Source organism: Toxotes jaculatrix, chromosome 11 (genome assembly GCF_017976425.1).
Source record: "Toxotes jaculatrix isolate fToxJac2 chromosome 11, fToxJac2.pri, whole genome shotgun sequence".
Lineage (NCBI taxonomy): Eukaryota > Metazoa > Chordata > Actinopteri > Toxotidae > Toxotes > Toxotes jaculatrix.
The window spans coordinates 1222508-1239011 of NC_054404.1; the positions used below are offsets into that span (position 1 = coordinate 1222508).

General features: G+C 44.4%; 3 protein-coding genes across 5 annotated transcripts; all 3 read left to right on the forward strand.

The window, feature by feature from the left end:
* The first annotated feature begins 1695 nt into the window (after positions 1-1695).
* LOC121189460 lies at positions 1696-13415 on the forward strand. Of its 3 annotated transcripts, none has more exons than XM_041049592.1 (2): positions 1696-2431; positions 13009-13415. In XM_041049592.1, exons 1-2 carry the CDS (start codon positions 1774-1776, stop codon positions 13035-13037), a joined length of 687 nt encoding a protein of 228 aa, XP_040905526.1. In that variant the 5' UTR covers positions 1696-1773; the 3' UTR covers positions 13038-13415. The 3 variants fall into 3 exon arrangements, with proteins under 3 accessions (XP_040905526.1, XP_040905527.1, XP_040905528.1); XM_041049593.1 differs by having other exon boundaries at positions 1696-1827; positions 12405-13415; XM_041049594.1 differs by having other exon boundaries at positions 1696-1815; positions 12393-13415.
* Positions 1717-16042, forward strand: LOC121189462 (natural killer cell receptor 2B4-like). The gene is given in 3 exon segments (XM_041049595.1): positions 1717-1779; positions 14150-14539; positions 14541-16042. Coding segments are annotated over 3 exon segments (816 nt in total). The 5' UTR covers positions 1717-1773; the 3' UTR covers positions 14961-16042.
* slc22a15 (solute carrier family 22 member 15) lies at positions 4057-12391 on the forward strand. The gene is made up of 13 exons (XM_041049588.1): positions 4057-4211; positions 5504-5653; positions 5767-5899; positions 6166-6330; positions 6634-6763; positions 6984-7044; positions 7176-7342; positions 7615-7755; positions 8352-8437; positions 9053-9161; positions 9280-9352; positions 10270-10428; positions 10989-12391. The coding sequence occupies exons 1-13, from the start codon at positions 4080-4082 to the stop codon at positions 11031-11033; spliced, it is 1551 nt and encodes a 516-aa protein (XP_040905522.1). The 5' UTR covers positions 4057-4079; the 3' UTR covers positions 11034-12391.
* Positions 16043-16504: the final 462 nt, after the last annotated feature.

A 16504-nucleotide genomic window follows, 5' to 3' on the forward strand; every position in this document is an offset into this window, starting at 1 on the left:
GGAAAGCAACAGGATCTGTCTCAATATCCACAGGAAGTATTTGTAAGTGCTCAGGTAACATGTTTCCAGTGTTTCCTCACTGTGTAAGTCTGTGTCGACTGTTCAGGTGTCCCTGCATGGTGTAAGCACAGGTGAATTGTGAAGTTGAGTAATTTACAGCCTACATGATGAACTTAAACACGTAGCTCTGAATGCTGCTTCGTGGGAGGTGGTGCAGATTTCTTCTGTCTCAGCTCAGAGTGCTGGTAGCTGTACGTGTAAACCCTGAACAGAGCCAGGTGAGCTGCCCCCAAAGTGACTAACTGTTGCTTTTAATTCAGACAAACTGAGAAATGCATTGGGAAGGATCACAGGGACATCTGACTGTTTTTTAAGTCTTTGTAGAAGCTGGTGCCTTGGACCTTCAGAAAGTGGACCACAGTGGCGATGAGGCATCAGGACTGCTCTGGGTGGTGAACCGTGGAGACCGAGGTAACCAATGTCCATTTTCACTGACGTGCAATGTTCAGTTACATGAAACAGGAATTCCACAAAAGTCATTAACCTCAAACTGAGCTGTATAACTCATCTCGTTCTACCATAGAACACAAACTCATCAGCCACCCTTTGTAGAGTTTAAACCATTTTTTAACAGGTTAATGTAAGAAATACACTTTTAGCTGGAATTTGCTGTTTCAGAGGTGGAAGAGTACGTACATACATACATCCTTTCTTAAGTGAAGAAGTTTTATCAGCAAAATGTACTTAAAGTATCAGGGGTGTTCATTATGCTTAAAAAGGCACCTGTAAGTTTTATATTACATTAGTGTTACTGATGTGTGAGAGTGAGAGCAGCATTTTACGGATATGGGCCTTGTCTGTAAAATGCTGCCTAAATTGGGCCTAAAACTGTCATTTAAATAAAACCATCTGAGGAGTTTAGAGGGGAAATGTCTGACTGGTGGACCTGCCTAACAACACAGACACAGGGGACAGGAGAAGGGCCCAGAGTGGTTGGCAAACACTGCTTTAATCTTTCACAGTGCTATGTATTGTGTGGGATTAAAAAGTGGAATATTTCTCTGTAAAGTGGAGAAGTGAGTGGAAATACAAGTTCCCAGAGAAAAGGTACTTCAGTACAGAGCTCAGTTAATGCCTCTCCCACCACTGCTGGTCTTGCCAGTTTCAGTGTAATATCACTCGCTGATGCCTGACAGTGCTTTTTCTGGGTTGATCTGAAGTCTTGGGTTATTTTTTCCCTCCAACCTTCTAAACATTTGTTCTACTGACTTTGTTTTAATACTAAATCGCAACTGTACCAAAACTGAGCGTTTGTGGATGGTAAACACCGCGTTACACCCTGTCCTACGTGAGTTAAAAACTATTTGTAGTTCTTACGACAAAGTCAAAGCATCATGTGACCAAACTTTTTACTTTCGGTTTCCACTCGTTGCCTGCAGAGTTGACTGATAACCGCCTGATAACCGCCTGAGACAGGGCGGGCTGAAGCTAAAGCCTTAATGCTTCAATCAAACAAACAAAAACAAACAAACAAATAAATAAAGTTACAATCGCTACAACACACACGCCGAACAAGTGGTGGGTAAATCTTACGTATGGTGTGAGATGTAGATTCCAATGAACAGAGTCTGAATCGGGCACTGACACGAACACCTAAAAAATTCGGGGCCTTTCGGTTTTTTTCGCGTCGTCTCGGGAGAAACGCAGAAAGAAAGACGGAAGGAAGGGTGTGGACGCTGAGCCGAGCCAGCGTGAAAAGCCGTTTGTGTTGATATGAAGGTTGATTTTCTGTCTGTCCTGTGTCGATCCTCGGACATGGAGAGACAGGTGTGTTTCCTCCTGCTGCTGCTGGCGGCGCTGAACTCTGCTTCAGCCGGACGTGAGGAGCGATACCAGGCGGCTGGTGGAACCCTCGTAATGGCGCCTCCTTACTCTGGTCCTATCACCAACATCCTGTGGAAACATAACGGCAATCTGGTGGTTCAATGGCTGAGTTCTGGGTTGGAGTACTACGGCAGGTTTAAAGACCGAACAACCCTGGACACAACCACTGCCAATCTGGAAATCACAGGCATGAAAGAAGCTGACTCAGGGCTGTACACGGTGGAGATCAACTTCGTGGCCCAGGATCAGGAGTATGATGTTAAAGTCATCAAGAACGTGTCTAAGCCTGGCGTAAAGCCAAGACCACTGACTTGTACCTCTGACTCAGAGAGCTGTGTTTTGGTTTGTAATGGAGACACTACAGGAGCTGAACCTGTCACCTACAGCTGGAGGAAGGGAGACGGAGGGTGGATTACAGAGGGAAAGATCATGACCATCAAGAATGATGAGGAAACAAGAAGATTTGAAACGTTCTCCTGCCAGATGAAGAACCCAGTCAGTGAGAAAGAGAGTGATCCCTACAAGAATCCATTTTCTGAGAAACAAGGTGGCTCTTCAGTGGGGCTTGGGGTGGGGGTTGGGGTGGGGGTACTTGCCTTGTTGATTGGGGGTGGGATTGGGATTTGGAAGCGAGAAGAAATCAGCGAATTGATCTCTAAACATAGAGGTGGCTTTCACAGTGTTCCTAAAGATGGCGTTAATTCATCTGATAACAACCGTGATCTGACTACAGACAAACTCAACCCAGACAACAGCACTTCACAAACTGCATGAAGTTTTGGGGCTCTTCTAACAGGATCAGATCTGGACTCTAGTCCCATGGTCCTCAGATTGCTGTGTGCACCATTGACTTTTCCCTGGTCAGAGCAGAGATGGGGGGACGACCTCTCTGACCTGATTATATTTTATTGTTGTAAAACAGTGTATAGGTTGTTACACATGGGGCTGGGCAACGTGGAGTGGAAAATAATGAGGTGGAGGCTGGTGTCTGTTTCACTAAACAGCAAAATAACTCAGTAACTGCCCCATTTCAAACGTGCATGGTGGAAGAAGTATTGGGTTCATTTAGCTAAAATTATAAAGTCTTGGCATCAAAATATATTTGAAGTAACAAAATAAAAGTACTTTACATTTGATTACAATTATTAATATATTAATGTGCATTTAACATTAATGTTGCAGCGCTGGAGAATTTTTAAACTAATGAATGTACTTTTTCTTTGCTGCCAAATCTTATCACCATAATAATAACCTGACTTATTCACTGATGGATCTGAATCTGCAGACTAACAGTTATCAAATGACTGTGGTGTAAAAGCTTTGATATTTGTCTCTGAATTGAAGTGGAGCAGAAACACCCAAGGACAAAAGTACCGCAAAACTGTACTTCAGCACAGTACTTGAGTAAAGGTACTTCATTAGCTTCCACCACTGCAGAGTTACAATAACCCCATGCCATCATGCCACGCAGTAGATGTGTAATTATTAATGCTCAGCTCATCATCTGTAATGCTATGTAAGCTTGTAAATGCTCTCTTAAAAACACTCTAACTGCTCACAATTGGAATCAACAAAAAAGCACTTATTAAACATTATGTATAAGACATTTAAACATCATTGTAGCTTGTGCGTACTCCTGTATTTTACCCAGCTTCAGGCAATGGAAGAAGAACCAGAACACTGGAATGTATATTGTATACACATACACACATACACACACACACACACACACACATATCGTACATGCAAGTAACAAATTTAGTTTTTTCTCATGGTTTGAAAGGTGTATGGGAAGCCTAATGTTTTTGTATATGTTTTCTGTATGTATGTGATAAAGTTCAGCCATAAAACAAGAGACAATCTCTGTCTTCTTAAATTTATAATGTTATTATCTTTTCTCGTGCACTTCTCAGTTTCACTTTGTGTTTTGCTCTTACCATGGAGTAAGTTATTATTGCAAACATTTGAAATTCTTGGTTTTCTTATGATTGTTTTTGTTTTGTTTTTTTGTTTTTTTGTTTTGTTTGTTTGTTTGTTTGTTTTTTTGTTTTTTTTTTTTTTGTTTCTTGCAGTGTGGCTTTGAAAATAAACATGTCATGTTGTAATAATACAGACTGTAGGCTTGTCATTACGAGTCGTAGAAATGGAGGCTGTGGAGAAGCGAAGCCGGAAATAAACGCGGGTCACTCTCACACATGTCGTTCCTCTTCGGTGGCGATGCTAAACCAGAGATCCGACCGGGGATGGATTTAGAAGAAGCTTTTCAGGTCGTCGGTGAGTTTGGACCCTACCAGAAGCGGGCGGTGGCTGTCCTCGTCCTGACACAGGTTAGTGAACGTTAAACTATATTTTCTATCTGTGGGAAAGAGGCTGGGAAAGAGTCCGTGTAGTAGCGTTGCACTCCGGGCTACGGAGCGGGCGGTAGCGCTACGTGGCTTTCAGGCTCTGCCGGAGGATTTTTAAAAGTGTTTGGCCGTGAACCCACAAAATAACACGTTCACAAAATAACGCGTTCACCACTTTTATTTTCTACTGCTGCTCCTCTGCAAACGATTTAGCTAGTTGTTGCAAGGTGTTGAGAACTTTACACCAGACTTCATCCAAAAACGGAGGACGTAGTGTTGACTTGTTTATTGACGAGCTTAAAAATTAGACAGCCCACAACTCGGTACATTTTAAACATCTATAGGAGCTGCTCTTTCATTCGGCTAACAACACAAACGTAGTTTAAGCCTTAATTAAAGATATTGAAACACCTATTCTGGCGATGTTAAGTGGCTAAAATAACCTCGCTGTATACCTACATTGACAAGCTCTGCGAAACATGTCGACATTATTTTTTATTTATGGAAAAGGAAATAGCTCATAGACATGTCAATCGTATGCCGAATTTATCGTTTTATTCACGTTTTGAAGTGTTTCCCTTTTGGGTCTGTATTGTCTCCTAAATCAAATTTACTCGTAACGTCCACATCTTTAAAGGAAGTTTGTCAAATCGTCCTGCGCGGCTAAGCTAATCCTCCAGCTAGCAGTTAGATCAAACTTCACTGAGCTTGACAGAAAGAGTTTCCATGCAGATATTATTAACACGATGAGGGTTAGATATCTGGGAAACGTGTTTACATTCTTCTTCTTACTGCTCATGGTTTAGTGGCGACAGCTCTGATTAGCTGGGCATATGGAAACACAGTGTACGACACTGCTGCATCTCATTTAAGGCTGCATGTGGCTGTTTGCTGAATGACTCTCACTCTGGGATCTAACACTTAATTATGCAGTTATTTATGATCTGGGGTAGAACAATAAGCAGGTCTGGTATTGATCTAGGTAAAACGAACAAACAAAAATCTGAAACTGCTTTCATTGGTACTTTTCTGGTCCTAAGTTGATTTAAATTCTGATTAAAGGCCTTTTCACTGTGACAAGAACATATCTATTTTTACTTACTAATTTTGGGGTTGGAAAATGTTCCAATATGAAGCTGCAGAATGTCTATATCTATCAGATAGTTGCCCGTTTTGAAAAGCACTGCATGCACAGGCTTTTAGGCCATGCTGATATTTGCAGTGGTGCTGATGGTAATGTCTTTAGTGATCCTCAGCTGTGGTCTGTGTTTCAGGTTTACATGGCCTGTCAGTCCATGCTGATTGTCCTGGTTGGATCTACACCAGAGTACCGGATCAAGCAGCACGACGGCGTCCCACTCAGCCAGCAGGAGCTCCCCCAACACGTCATCTTTACAGAGGACATCGATTCCATAGTGACCGAGGTGAAGGAGCCAGAATTCATATGAACTTTTTACTCATTTACATCATCACGCCTTAAAAACACAAAGCTTAGAAAGACTGTAAGTGGTTTCTGCCTGCCTCTGTTGTTCCTCAGTGGTTTCTCATCAAGCAGCAGGCCTATAAGGTCAGTCTAGCTGGATCACTGTTCTTTGCCGGGCTTCTGGTTGGAAACGTCGTCTTTGGGCCGCTGTCTGACAAGATCGGCAGGAGGCCTGTCTACCTGACAGGTGAGTGAAACCGGTTTTTCCCTGTAAAGTTGTCCCCTGTCTGCCATTTACAGGGGCTTTGTCAGAGGTTATTGGACAAAAACAGCTGGATGCTCCTGCTGAGGCTACTTACTGTAGATGTGTCATAAAACCCATAAAACTGTGAGATGAAAGAGGCTGAAAAGCTCAGTAAAGCTGCTGAGTTGGTGAGATATCTGTAAAAATACCAAAGTAACCTTCAAACCCTTCAGCTTTCTCCCCTTTTGCTCTAATTCTCCTCCTCCCAGGTCTGTTTTTTGAGGTGGTCTTTGGTTATGTGACGGCGTTAGCGCCCAGCTATGAGGTCTTTGCCGTGTCTCGTCTCCTGGTAGGGCTGATGAACGGCGGCATCGGTCTGGTTTGCTTCGTTCTTACTCAGGAGTATGTGGGGAAGTCCTACTGGGCCATGACCGGTAAGAAAACACCAAAGAAATCTTATCATGCATCAGTTTTTCATCATGATGTCCTGCTTTTTATCTGCTGCCAGGTTATTGTCTGTTAATTGTTTTGGATATTGATCAGGTAAAGTGCTGAATCTTTTCTGGTGATAGCGTCTGAGTGATATAATATCAGTTAGTGCTAAACCATAATGTGGGAGAGTAATTTGAGAGAAGACAGCAGGGATTTTGATTGTGGCAGTGTCACAATGTCGTTGTGTTTGACCCTGCAGGTCCTTCACTGTTGGACAGAGACTTTATTTTTCGTTCTTTCTTCAGGGACGTTCACCAGTATGACTTTTGCCGTGGGCATAGCCCTGTTTGGAGCTCTGGGCTACTTCATCCGACCGTGGAGGAGCTTGGCCACGGTGGCCAACTCGTCCGGTGTCCTGTTCTTCCTACTGTCTGTGTGAGTACAAATCTCAGACCCCCCCCCCCCCCCCCCCCCCCCCACAGCCCCCAGTGAACCGCTGGGTCGTTCCCGGAATCAAACCCTTTTCCCTGAAATGAGCTAATCTGATGCAGCACTCTCTTGATGTAACATGCTGCGTCCACTTATAGTCCTTGAATGTAATAAAACCCTGCTTTCTGTTGTCCCATACAGTAATCTGTCCTCTCATTTCCTCCAGCACTCTTCCAGAGTCTCCTCGATGGCTCTATTCTCAGGGCCGGACGGAGCGAGCCGAACAGGTGAATTTATAAATACAAAAGCTTTGCACAGGCAGGTTTAGCCAACAGCTTGATAATAAGTTAACTTAGTTAGAAACTGTCTTACTGGTAAATGACTCATCGGTAACTGTGCTGCTGTGTTCTGATTGGAGGTTCTGCGTTACATTGCACTGAGAAACGGCAACGCTGCAAATCACCTGACGCTGCAGCGAGTTGGCGCTGCTAAAGCTGGTCACCATGACAACGGGGGCACAGGTGTCCTGCAGCTGGTGATACACCCAGTCCTCCGTCTGAGGACCATGGTGCTCATGTATGTCTGGTGAGTGTCGCACCACAGAAGAAGAACAAGCTGCTGCAGCCAAAACATATTTATGAACACAGCGCTGCTGGTTGAAATCCTGCTGCTGGCACAGACTTTAACGTGGTGTCGTGGTGTGTAACAGCGGCCTGTGCTGTGTGTTCGATGCTGTGATGATCACATAACATAAACTCTGCCTTCAGTTCATCCTGAGCTCAGTTAACTCTGACAGAGCAGAGAAATGTCCAAGAGCTGCTGAACATGCTGCAGGTGTGTGTGTGTGTGTGTTTCAGGTATGCGTGCAGTCTGGTGTACTATGGTCTGACTCTGGGGGCCAGTGAGACCTCTGGTAGCCGTTATGTTAATGTGGCCATGTACGGTCTGGTGGAGCTGCCCGCCTACCCCCTCTGCATATACTTCATCAACAAACACTGGTGAGAGACAGACAGACAGACAGACACACACACACACACACACACACACACACACACACACACACACACACACACACACACACACACACACACAGACAGCCATGGCGCAGCAAGTTAAGAGTGCAACTTTGGACTTTGGACCGCCCAGAGATCAAAGAGCCGCCTGTTTGATGCCTCAACCAAGCACAACAGATATACACAACGGATACATGTGGTGGGGAAGGAGACTCGCCCCCCTGCCTCTGTGACCATGGCTGTGGTGCCCCTGAGCAAGGCACCGATCCACCCCAGCTCCCTGGGCGCCTTACCAGGCAGCCCCACTAGTGCGTGTGCATGTGTGTTTCGTTCAGTTGCTGTGGGTAAAATGCAGAGAATACATTTTCCCAGCTTGAAGGATCAATGAAGTAATCAACTAAACTAAACAAAAAATACACAGTTAATTTCAGTGACAGTGTGGTTAGTGTTTTAACATGAAGCACTGAAATATCTGAACTTGTGTATTAGCTAATGAAAGACCGGAGTCTGTGTCACTTCATGCCACTTAATGATTAACTCTCTGCAGTTGTGCTTGTGTAATCTGCTGTCCTGTTGTACAGGGCTGGGAGGAGGAAGAGCATGGCCAGCTTCCTGTGTCTGGCTGGCTCCGCTTGCCTCTGCACCATGTTCATCCCTGAAAACACAGGTGAGAAACTGACGCTGGCGTGAGCTGCCAGCCTGGCAGGTACTGAGCAGTTAAAGATCTGCAGTCATTCAAACCTGCTCTGAAATGAGTTCAACATTAGGTTGAGGTTGGATTAAAACACTTTCATCTACAGAGTCACACCAGGTGTTCCAGGGTTCAGAGCTGTAGTTCTCTGATATCGCTGTGACTCCTGGGAATGATTGTGCTGGGAGTTTAACTGCCCAGTGTGACGTGTTATTGGAATGTGAGATTCCACAGTAAACACACATGAAAAGTGGCTGCAGTCACAACAACACAGACTAACTGTTCGAGGCAGCGGAGGACCAACAACTCCTGTGTCCTGTGTGGTAAAATTACTGTTTTTGTCCATGGAGTCTGGTGCGTTTGAACACAGCGATGTGTGGTTTTTCTGGTCAAACAAAAAGGATCGCACTCTTTAACAAAAAGGTCTGTGTGTGTCAGAATCATTTCCATAATGTCGAACAACAATCTGAACGTGTCAGCAGCCAAAATAAAGACCTTTAGTGGACGTACTGCTCATGAAGATTTTAGTCCCTGTCAATCTTTTACACCCAGAACAGGTTCAGAAATCCTGCAGTTCTTTTGTGTTTGCAGGGACTTTGCTGAGTGTCACGTCTTTGGCTCTTCTGGGGAAACTGATGGTCAGTGCAGCGTTTAACATCGCCTACGTCTACACCTCCGAGCTCTACCCAACAGTTATCAGGTGAACTCCGGTGCCTAGTGTCGGTCTGCGTGCTGAATAATTCAGACATCACCCTGTCTGAAGTGTGCTGCGCGCTCTGAAGTTATTTTATCTCTCTTTGTGTGTGTGTGTGTTTCAGGAACGCAGGTTTAGGGGTGTGTTCCATGTCGTGCAGAGTCGGAGGAATTCTCGCACCATTTGTTCCTTCCATGGTAAAGAACAAAGGAGCTTTTAGTGTTTTCATGACTTTCACTGACCTTCATCAGGAGTCAGAAGGAATCAGTCCAGCAGCTGAACTCTGTGCTGCACTCTCTGAGGTTTACACTGAGGTGATAGTGATAGTCACATGTTTGGGTTATTCACCTGGAAGTGACTCAGTTTCAAAGCACCAGTCTGAAACAGGTAACGACACAAACTAACATGAATGTACCTGCTGATCTATGTACTCAGCTCGATCAGATCAGCAAATTCAGTGATTTCTTTAACGCTAACGAGAAGAAGTGCATCATTTAAGAAGAGCCTGAAGCACCTGATGCCGTAAAGATGGAGTTTCAGACAGAAAATATCGTAATAAGCTCGTAAGAGATACGCGAGGCTGCGGCCCAACATCGGCCGATACACGCTGAGCGCTCGGTCTTTAGCTGTCCCTGATTGGTCCTCTGTCAGGAAGCCAATCAGAATGTGACTTTGACATGCATAACACAGAACACACAAGTGCACAATACTGTGTGTGTTTGACTTTGACATGACAGTTGACTTTGTAACAGCACATGAGAGCAGGAGGATTTCTCCCTTTAACCAGAGTTAAACTGAACTCTGGGACCTTTCACCTCAGTTAACCCACCTGAGCAGCAGGTGCAACTTAAACCTGAACATGTAGTGACACCTAGTGGTGGCTTAGGGAACCTCAGCAAGACTTAGCAAATAAACTGCAGATAAACTGCAAATGAACTGAATTTATAAACAAAGAATGCTGCGATGTGTTATTTCCAAACATTGGATTGTGCACAGAACGTGTGTGTTTACTCTGAAACACTGCAGGTAGACTCTGTTTTCTCTGAAGTCATTGTTTGTGTGTGTGTGTGTGTGTGTGTGCGTGTGTGTGTGCGTGTGCGTGTGTGTGTTGCAGCGGGCTCTCCACACATCCATGCCCTTCACTGTGTTCTGTCTGAGCGGACTGTCCGCGGGCTGCCTGGGCCTCCTGCTGCCTGAAACCCTCGACGGACCCGCAGGAGACACTCTGGAGGAGCTCAGCAGCCCCACCCACAGCCGAGTGCTGGAGAGCAAGGTGACGCAGCGCTGTGCTGGCAGAGAGGCACACATCTGTAATACACGTACAAACGGCAGAGGACGTCACATAGATTCTGAATTAAACCAGAGTTTAGGGCACAACATGAAAAAGACCCATCCACCCATAGTCCCAAACAGCCACACAGACAGACTGAGATTTAACTACAGAGGAGTTTTATACTGTGCTTTTAAAAGATGGAGCTAAGCTTTACTTCAGGAAAGGCAAAGGCACACACGACAAACAAAACCCCGTGTCCTCCGCGAGCTGGTACACAGCTGTTAGCATACACACACACACACACACACACCCACCCACCCACCGTCTTTCAAAGTGATGGAGAGAGCACAACGGAAACAGCAATGAAAGTAAGGAGGGATTTATTTCAGCTGCTGAAAACACTGGTTCCTTAAACTCCATCCATTCTTTTACTGTAGTGAGAGAGTGAATTACCTCTGTGCTCATAATAATAACCCTGTGTAGACCTGTCAGTGACACACTGTGGGGATAAGCTTTGAATTTCTGTTATCTATCATGTCTTATTGTCTTTTTGACTCCAGGCTCTTTTGTATGAAGATGACGAATGGAGGTCAAACCACAAGTGAAGGCGGCAGCCTCGTCTTCATCAGCGCAGCAGCTCAGGACACACTGTCCTCATCTCATTCCTTATGGAAGTACTGCCTCAAAACGGTGAACTGTCCCTTTAATTGACCTGAAGGGCCAATCACTGAGTTCCCGTTTACGTCTGTGAATTATGACATTCCAGATGATGCCGTGGTGTCGATTCTGAGCAGCACACTGCCTTCAAGGAAGAGGGCGACAGACTCCTCGTGTCTAATTTTACAGAAAAGACAGACAGTCCTCTTCCTTTTTTACTGTCCCCTGAACATTGTCATGGTGTTTGTGCCTTATTTGGTGGCAGACAGAGGAGAGAGGCAGGAAAGAAACGACAGGACAGATAAGGTAAGTTGGAAAATGCAACTTGCTGCTTTCACAACTGTGAAACACTCCACCCCCCCCCACGAGTCTGAGAAGACTCAGACACTTGTGAAAAAGAGGAAGGTGGTAATGAAAGTTTAAACACTAAAAGCAAACAACAAAAACATTAATTGTGAATCAGGAATCAATCAAAGCATCACAGTGGAGCACAGCAACCTTTCTGAGAGACTCCCCCCCCCCATAATGATTCAGTGTGAGTGAGACTGAACAGATTGGAAGATGGAAACACTCTGTAGACGTTCTGCGTTCTGTGCCTTCTTATGTCGCCTTTAACACTGAAGATGTTAATACACTCTGAATTATTAACATGAAAAATATTATTAGATATTATTGATGTTATTAAAACTATTAATATACAAGAAGACCAATGTTTCCTAAGATGTTTTATGTACAGTCATTTTGTATAGTGTGTACAGTTGTTTATTATGTAGAAATACTGTATGTATAATGATATCTGTGGGTAATGTTGTTTATGCAGTAAACAGCTGAGATCGTTCTCCTCTCTCTGGTGTTGGATGTTGTTCAGTGTGTGCTGATGTAGAGAAGCTGCAGTGGTTCTGCTTCTGGCTTTACTGAACATAATTTAACTTATTGTGCTGAGTAAACATCATTTTCTCATCCTGCCATCGTTCAGCCTCACATCAGCCAACACACATCGCTTGGTTTTGTGTGTTTGTGTTAGTTTTTAAAGCCACTGAAATGAACCCACAACTTAATACACAGATTCAGCACAGAAGTTACATTCACACTGTGAATAGAAGCACAGATGTTAGACAGTATTTTTCAGTTGCTCTTTGGTTTCTGTTCTAACCATGTGATTATGAATTTCGCCATAAGGATGAAAGAAGAACTCACGGAGGGAAGTGAACGGGTTGATGAACACATGACAAAGCAAGAGCACTGAAAAGTATTTGTGATATTTGTGTGCGGCTGATCAGGCACCATTTCTAAAGGGATCCTCAGACATGGAGAGACAGGTGTGTTTCCTCCTGCTGCTGCTGGCGGTGCTGAACTCTGCTTCAGCCCGACATGAGGAGCGATACCAGGCGGCTGGTGGAACCCTCATAATGGTGCCTCCCTACTCTGGTTCTATCACCAGCATCCTGTGGAAGTATAACGGTAATCTGGTGGCTGAATGGCTGAGTTCTAACTTGGAGTACTACGGCACGTTTAAAGACCGAACAACCCTGAACACAACCACTGCCCATCTGAAAATCACAGATATGAGAGAAGCTGACTCAGGGCTGTACACGGTGGAGATCAACTTCATGGCCCAGGATCAGGAGTATGATGTTAAAGTCATCAAGAAAGTGTTCAAGCCTGATGTACGGGCAAGACCACTGACTTGTGCCTCTGACTCAAAGAGCTGTGATCTGGTTTGTGATGGAGACACTACAGGAGCTGAACCTGTCACCTACAGCTGGAAGAAGGGAGACGGAGGGTGGATTACAGGGGAACAGAACATGACCATCAAGAATGATGAGGAAACAAGAAGAGTTGAAACGTTCTCCTGCCAGATGAAGAACCCAGTCAGTGAGAAAGACAGTGATCCCTACAAGAATCCATTTTCTGAGAAACAAGACGGCTCTTCAGTGGGGCTTGTGGTGTAGGTCCTCGCTGCCGTAGGTTTGACTGGGGGTGGGATTGAAACGTTCTCCTGCCAGATGAAGAACCGAGTCAGTGAGGAAGAGAGTGAACCCTACAAGAATCTGTTCTTACAAAGAATCCAGATCCTGGACCAATGTTTTAGGAGTTGTCATAAGATCGCTGGCATCTCTGGGGCTCCTGGGGGCTGTTATCTTCTTCTTTTTCTTCTGGAAAAATCAATTTGATGGGGTAACTGATCTGTCCATGTCAATGCAGAAAAGATGATGATAAAGCAGCTGAAAGTGGAAGCATGTCAGTTCTCCTGTCATGGAAAGGAAAAGCAGTGTGGCAGTTAAATATAACATAAGAAAGCAAGGTTTGTTTCTTATTATTGCTTTGAAATTGTATGTATATCATCTCGCTCTGAATGCTTCTGTAGTTTTACCTGAATACAGTTGTTAAAGCATGACTTTCACTTGTATCTGAGTATTTTTCTAATGAATTGTTGAAAGTTTGATTTTAAGATCCCCTCCAGTCGTGTTCAGATATATGTGATACTTAGATGAACCAACAGAAATCACTTGGTTTTGTGTCTTTGTGTTGGTTTGCATGTTGTGTGAGTAGAAGGACACCAGTGTGTAGGTTTTCTACACACTTAGATTTTAGTGTCTGTTTGACAAATGTTCTTCAGTGTGTGCTGATGTAGAGAAGCTGCAGTGGTTCTGCTTCTGGCTTTACTGAACATAATTTAACTTATTGTGCTGAGTAAACATCATTTTCTCATCCTGCCATCGTTCAGCCTCACATCAGCCAACACACATCGCTTGGTTTTGTGTCTTTGTGTTAGTTTTTAAAGCCACTGAAATGAACCCACAACTTAATACACAGATTCAGCACAGAAGTTACATTCACACTGTGAATAGAAGCACAGATGTTAGACAGTATTTTTCAGTTGCTCTTTGGTTTCTGTTCTAACCATGTGATTATGAACTTGGCCACAAATATGAACGAGGAAGGACATTTTATGTTGAGTGACCTCACTACACAACATATCAGGAAGGAAGTGAAGCACTGTGCATCAATTCACCTCAGAGGAGCTGTGACACTGGGACACGGTGTTCTTACTGTCACGAAGGTTGATTTTCTGTTTGTCCTGTGTCGATCCTCGGACATGGAGAGACAGGTGTGTTTCCTCCTGCTGCTGCTGGCGGTGCTGAACTCTGCTTCAGCTGGACGTGAGAAGCGATACCGGGCAGTTGGTGATACCCTCATAATGGCGCCTCCTCACTCTGGTCCTATCACCAACATCCTGTGGAAACATAACGGTAATCTGGTGGCTGAATGGCTGAGTTCTGAGTTGCAGTACTACGGCAAGTTTAAAGACCGAACAACCCTGGACACAACCACTGCCCATCTGAAAATTACAGACATGAGAGAAGCTGACTCAGGGCTGTACACGGTGGAGATCAACTTCATGGCCCAGGATCAGAAGTATGATGTTAAAGTCATCAAGAAAGTGTTCAAGTGTACCTGATGTGCGGGCAAGATCACTGACTTGTGCCTCTGACTCAAAGAGCTGTGATCTGATTTGTAATGGAGACACTACAGGAACTGAACCTGTCACCTACAGCTGGAAGACGGGAGACGGAGGGTGGATTACAGGGGGAAAGATCATGACCATCAAGAATGATGAGGAAACAAGAGGAATTGAAACGTTCTCCTGCCAGATGAAGAACCCAGTCAGTGAGGAAGACAGTGATCCCTACAAGAATCCATTCTTTCAAAGAGGACTTCCAGACTCCGGATCCTGGACCAATGTTTTAGGGGTTGTCATAAGATCGCTGGCATCTCTGGGGCTCCTGGGGGCTGTTATCTTCTTCTTTTTCTTCTGGAAAAAACGAAACTATCAGGAAACTGATCTGTCCATGTCAATGCAGAAAAGATGATGATAAAGCAGCTGAAAGTGGAAGCATGTCAGTTCTCCTGTCATGGAAAGTAAAAGCAGTGTGGCAGTTAAATATAACATAAGAAAGCAAGGTTTGTTTCTTATTATTGCTTAGAAATATCATTTGTTTGTGATCGATCTGAGTCTCTTTGCTGTTGTTTTGTCTTAGCACCATTGTATGTATATCATCTTGCTCCGAATGCTTCTGTAGTTTTACCTGAATACAGTTGTTAAAGCATGACTTTCACTTGTATCTGAGTATTTTTCTAATGAATTGTTGAAAGTTTGATTTTAAGATCCCCTCCAGTCGTGTTCAGATATATGTGATACTTAGATGAACCAACAGAAATCACTTGGTTTTGTGTCTTTGTGTTGGTTTGCATGATGATGGCGCTAAATCACCAGCCTGATAATCACCAATGTTATTACAATTCATCCAGAGGAAAACGTGAACTGCTCAAATGGCTTCCTCCAACAGAGCAATCAAATCAGAGAGGAGAACCGCCTTCATGCTTCTACCGAGCTTAAAATCTTAAAGTAAAAGTCACCATAAATCTGTACCATTCTCATTTCCCCCAACCCCCCACTGCAGACACTGAATATCTCAGTGTCGCAATACGGAAACCAGATGCACCACAGATTAGGGGAAGAGCATCTGAGGAAGCATTAACATATGACTGTGTGGTGACATACAAAGATTAACACTCCTTGTGTTTGCTCCTGTGTTGTTCTGATCCTCAGACATGGAGAGACAGGTGTGTAGTTGGCTCCTGACAGTGCTGCTGCTGCTGGAGGTGCTGAACTCTGCTCTAACCCAGTGTGTCCAGTTAAACTTGACGGTTGGTGATACCTCCATAATGGCGCCTCCTTTCTCTGCTCCTATCACCAGCAAACATAAGATTTATCTGGTACGGCACGTTTAAAGGCCACACAACCACTGCCCGTCTGGAAATTACAGGCATCTGTCTCTTTGCTGTTGTTTTGCATCATTGTCGGCCTGTTGCTTTGTGTCTTAGCACCTCACCTTGTATCATCTTACCCATAATCCTCCTGTACTTTCACTTCAATAAATTTTTAATGCATCATTTTTACTTGTCATTTCAAAAGTTTAACCACTGGAGACAAGTTGTCTCGTCCATCACAGACTTCATGTTTCCATGTCAGGTAGGTTGTTTCAGCATCTTGGAGACCTTGCCACAGTCGTCCTGTGGATTTAGTCTGTCTCAGTGTCTCTGTCTCTTTACATGATCCCAGATTGACTCCATGATGCCAAGACCAGGGTTCTGAGGGGACCAGACCATCTTGTCTCTTCAGACGGTTCATAATGACTCTGGGTGTGCGTTTGTCCTCACTGCCCTGCTGCAGAATGAATCTGGGACCAATCAGACGCCTCCTGATGGTGTCACATGAAATCAAAAAGAGCCTAAACCCTCTGCATGGCGCTTCACATCGTCCTGTACCAGAATCAGAATCAGAAGCCTTTATCGTCATTGTACAAGAATACAACGAAATTATAGCAGCCTAGAAGTGGTGTTACTCCAAATC

Excerpts from the sequence above, each read along its gene's own strand:
- LOC121189460 (XM_041049592.1), top strand. The coding sequence starts at position 1,774 with ATGAAGGTTGATTTTCTGTCTGTCCTGTGTCGATCCTCGGACATGGAG. Across the intron at positions 2,432-13,008 it reads TCCATTTTCTGAGAAACAAG|ACGGCTCTTCAGTGGGGCTT; the intron begins GTGGCTCTTCAG and ends CTGAGAAACAAG.
- slc22a15 (XM_041049588.1), top strand. The coding sequence starts at position 4,080 with ATGTCGTTCCTCTTCGGTGGCGATGCTAAACCAGAGATCCGACCGGGG. Across the intron at positions 6,764-6,983 it reads CTGTTCTTCCTACTGTCTGT|CACTCTTCCAGAGTCTCCTC; the intron begins GTGAGTACAAAT and ends CATTTCCTCCAG. Across the intron at positions 7,045-7,175 it reads GGACGGAGCGAGCCGAACAG|GTTCTGCGTTACATTGCACT; the intron begins GTGAATTTATAA and ends TTCTGATTGGAG.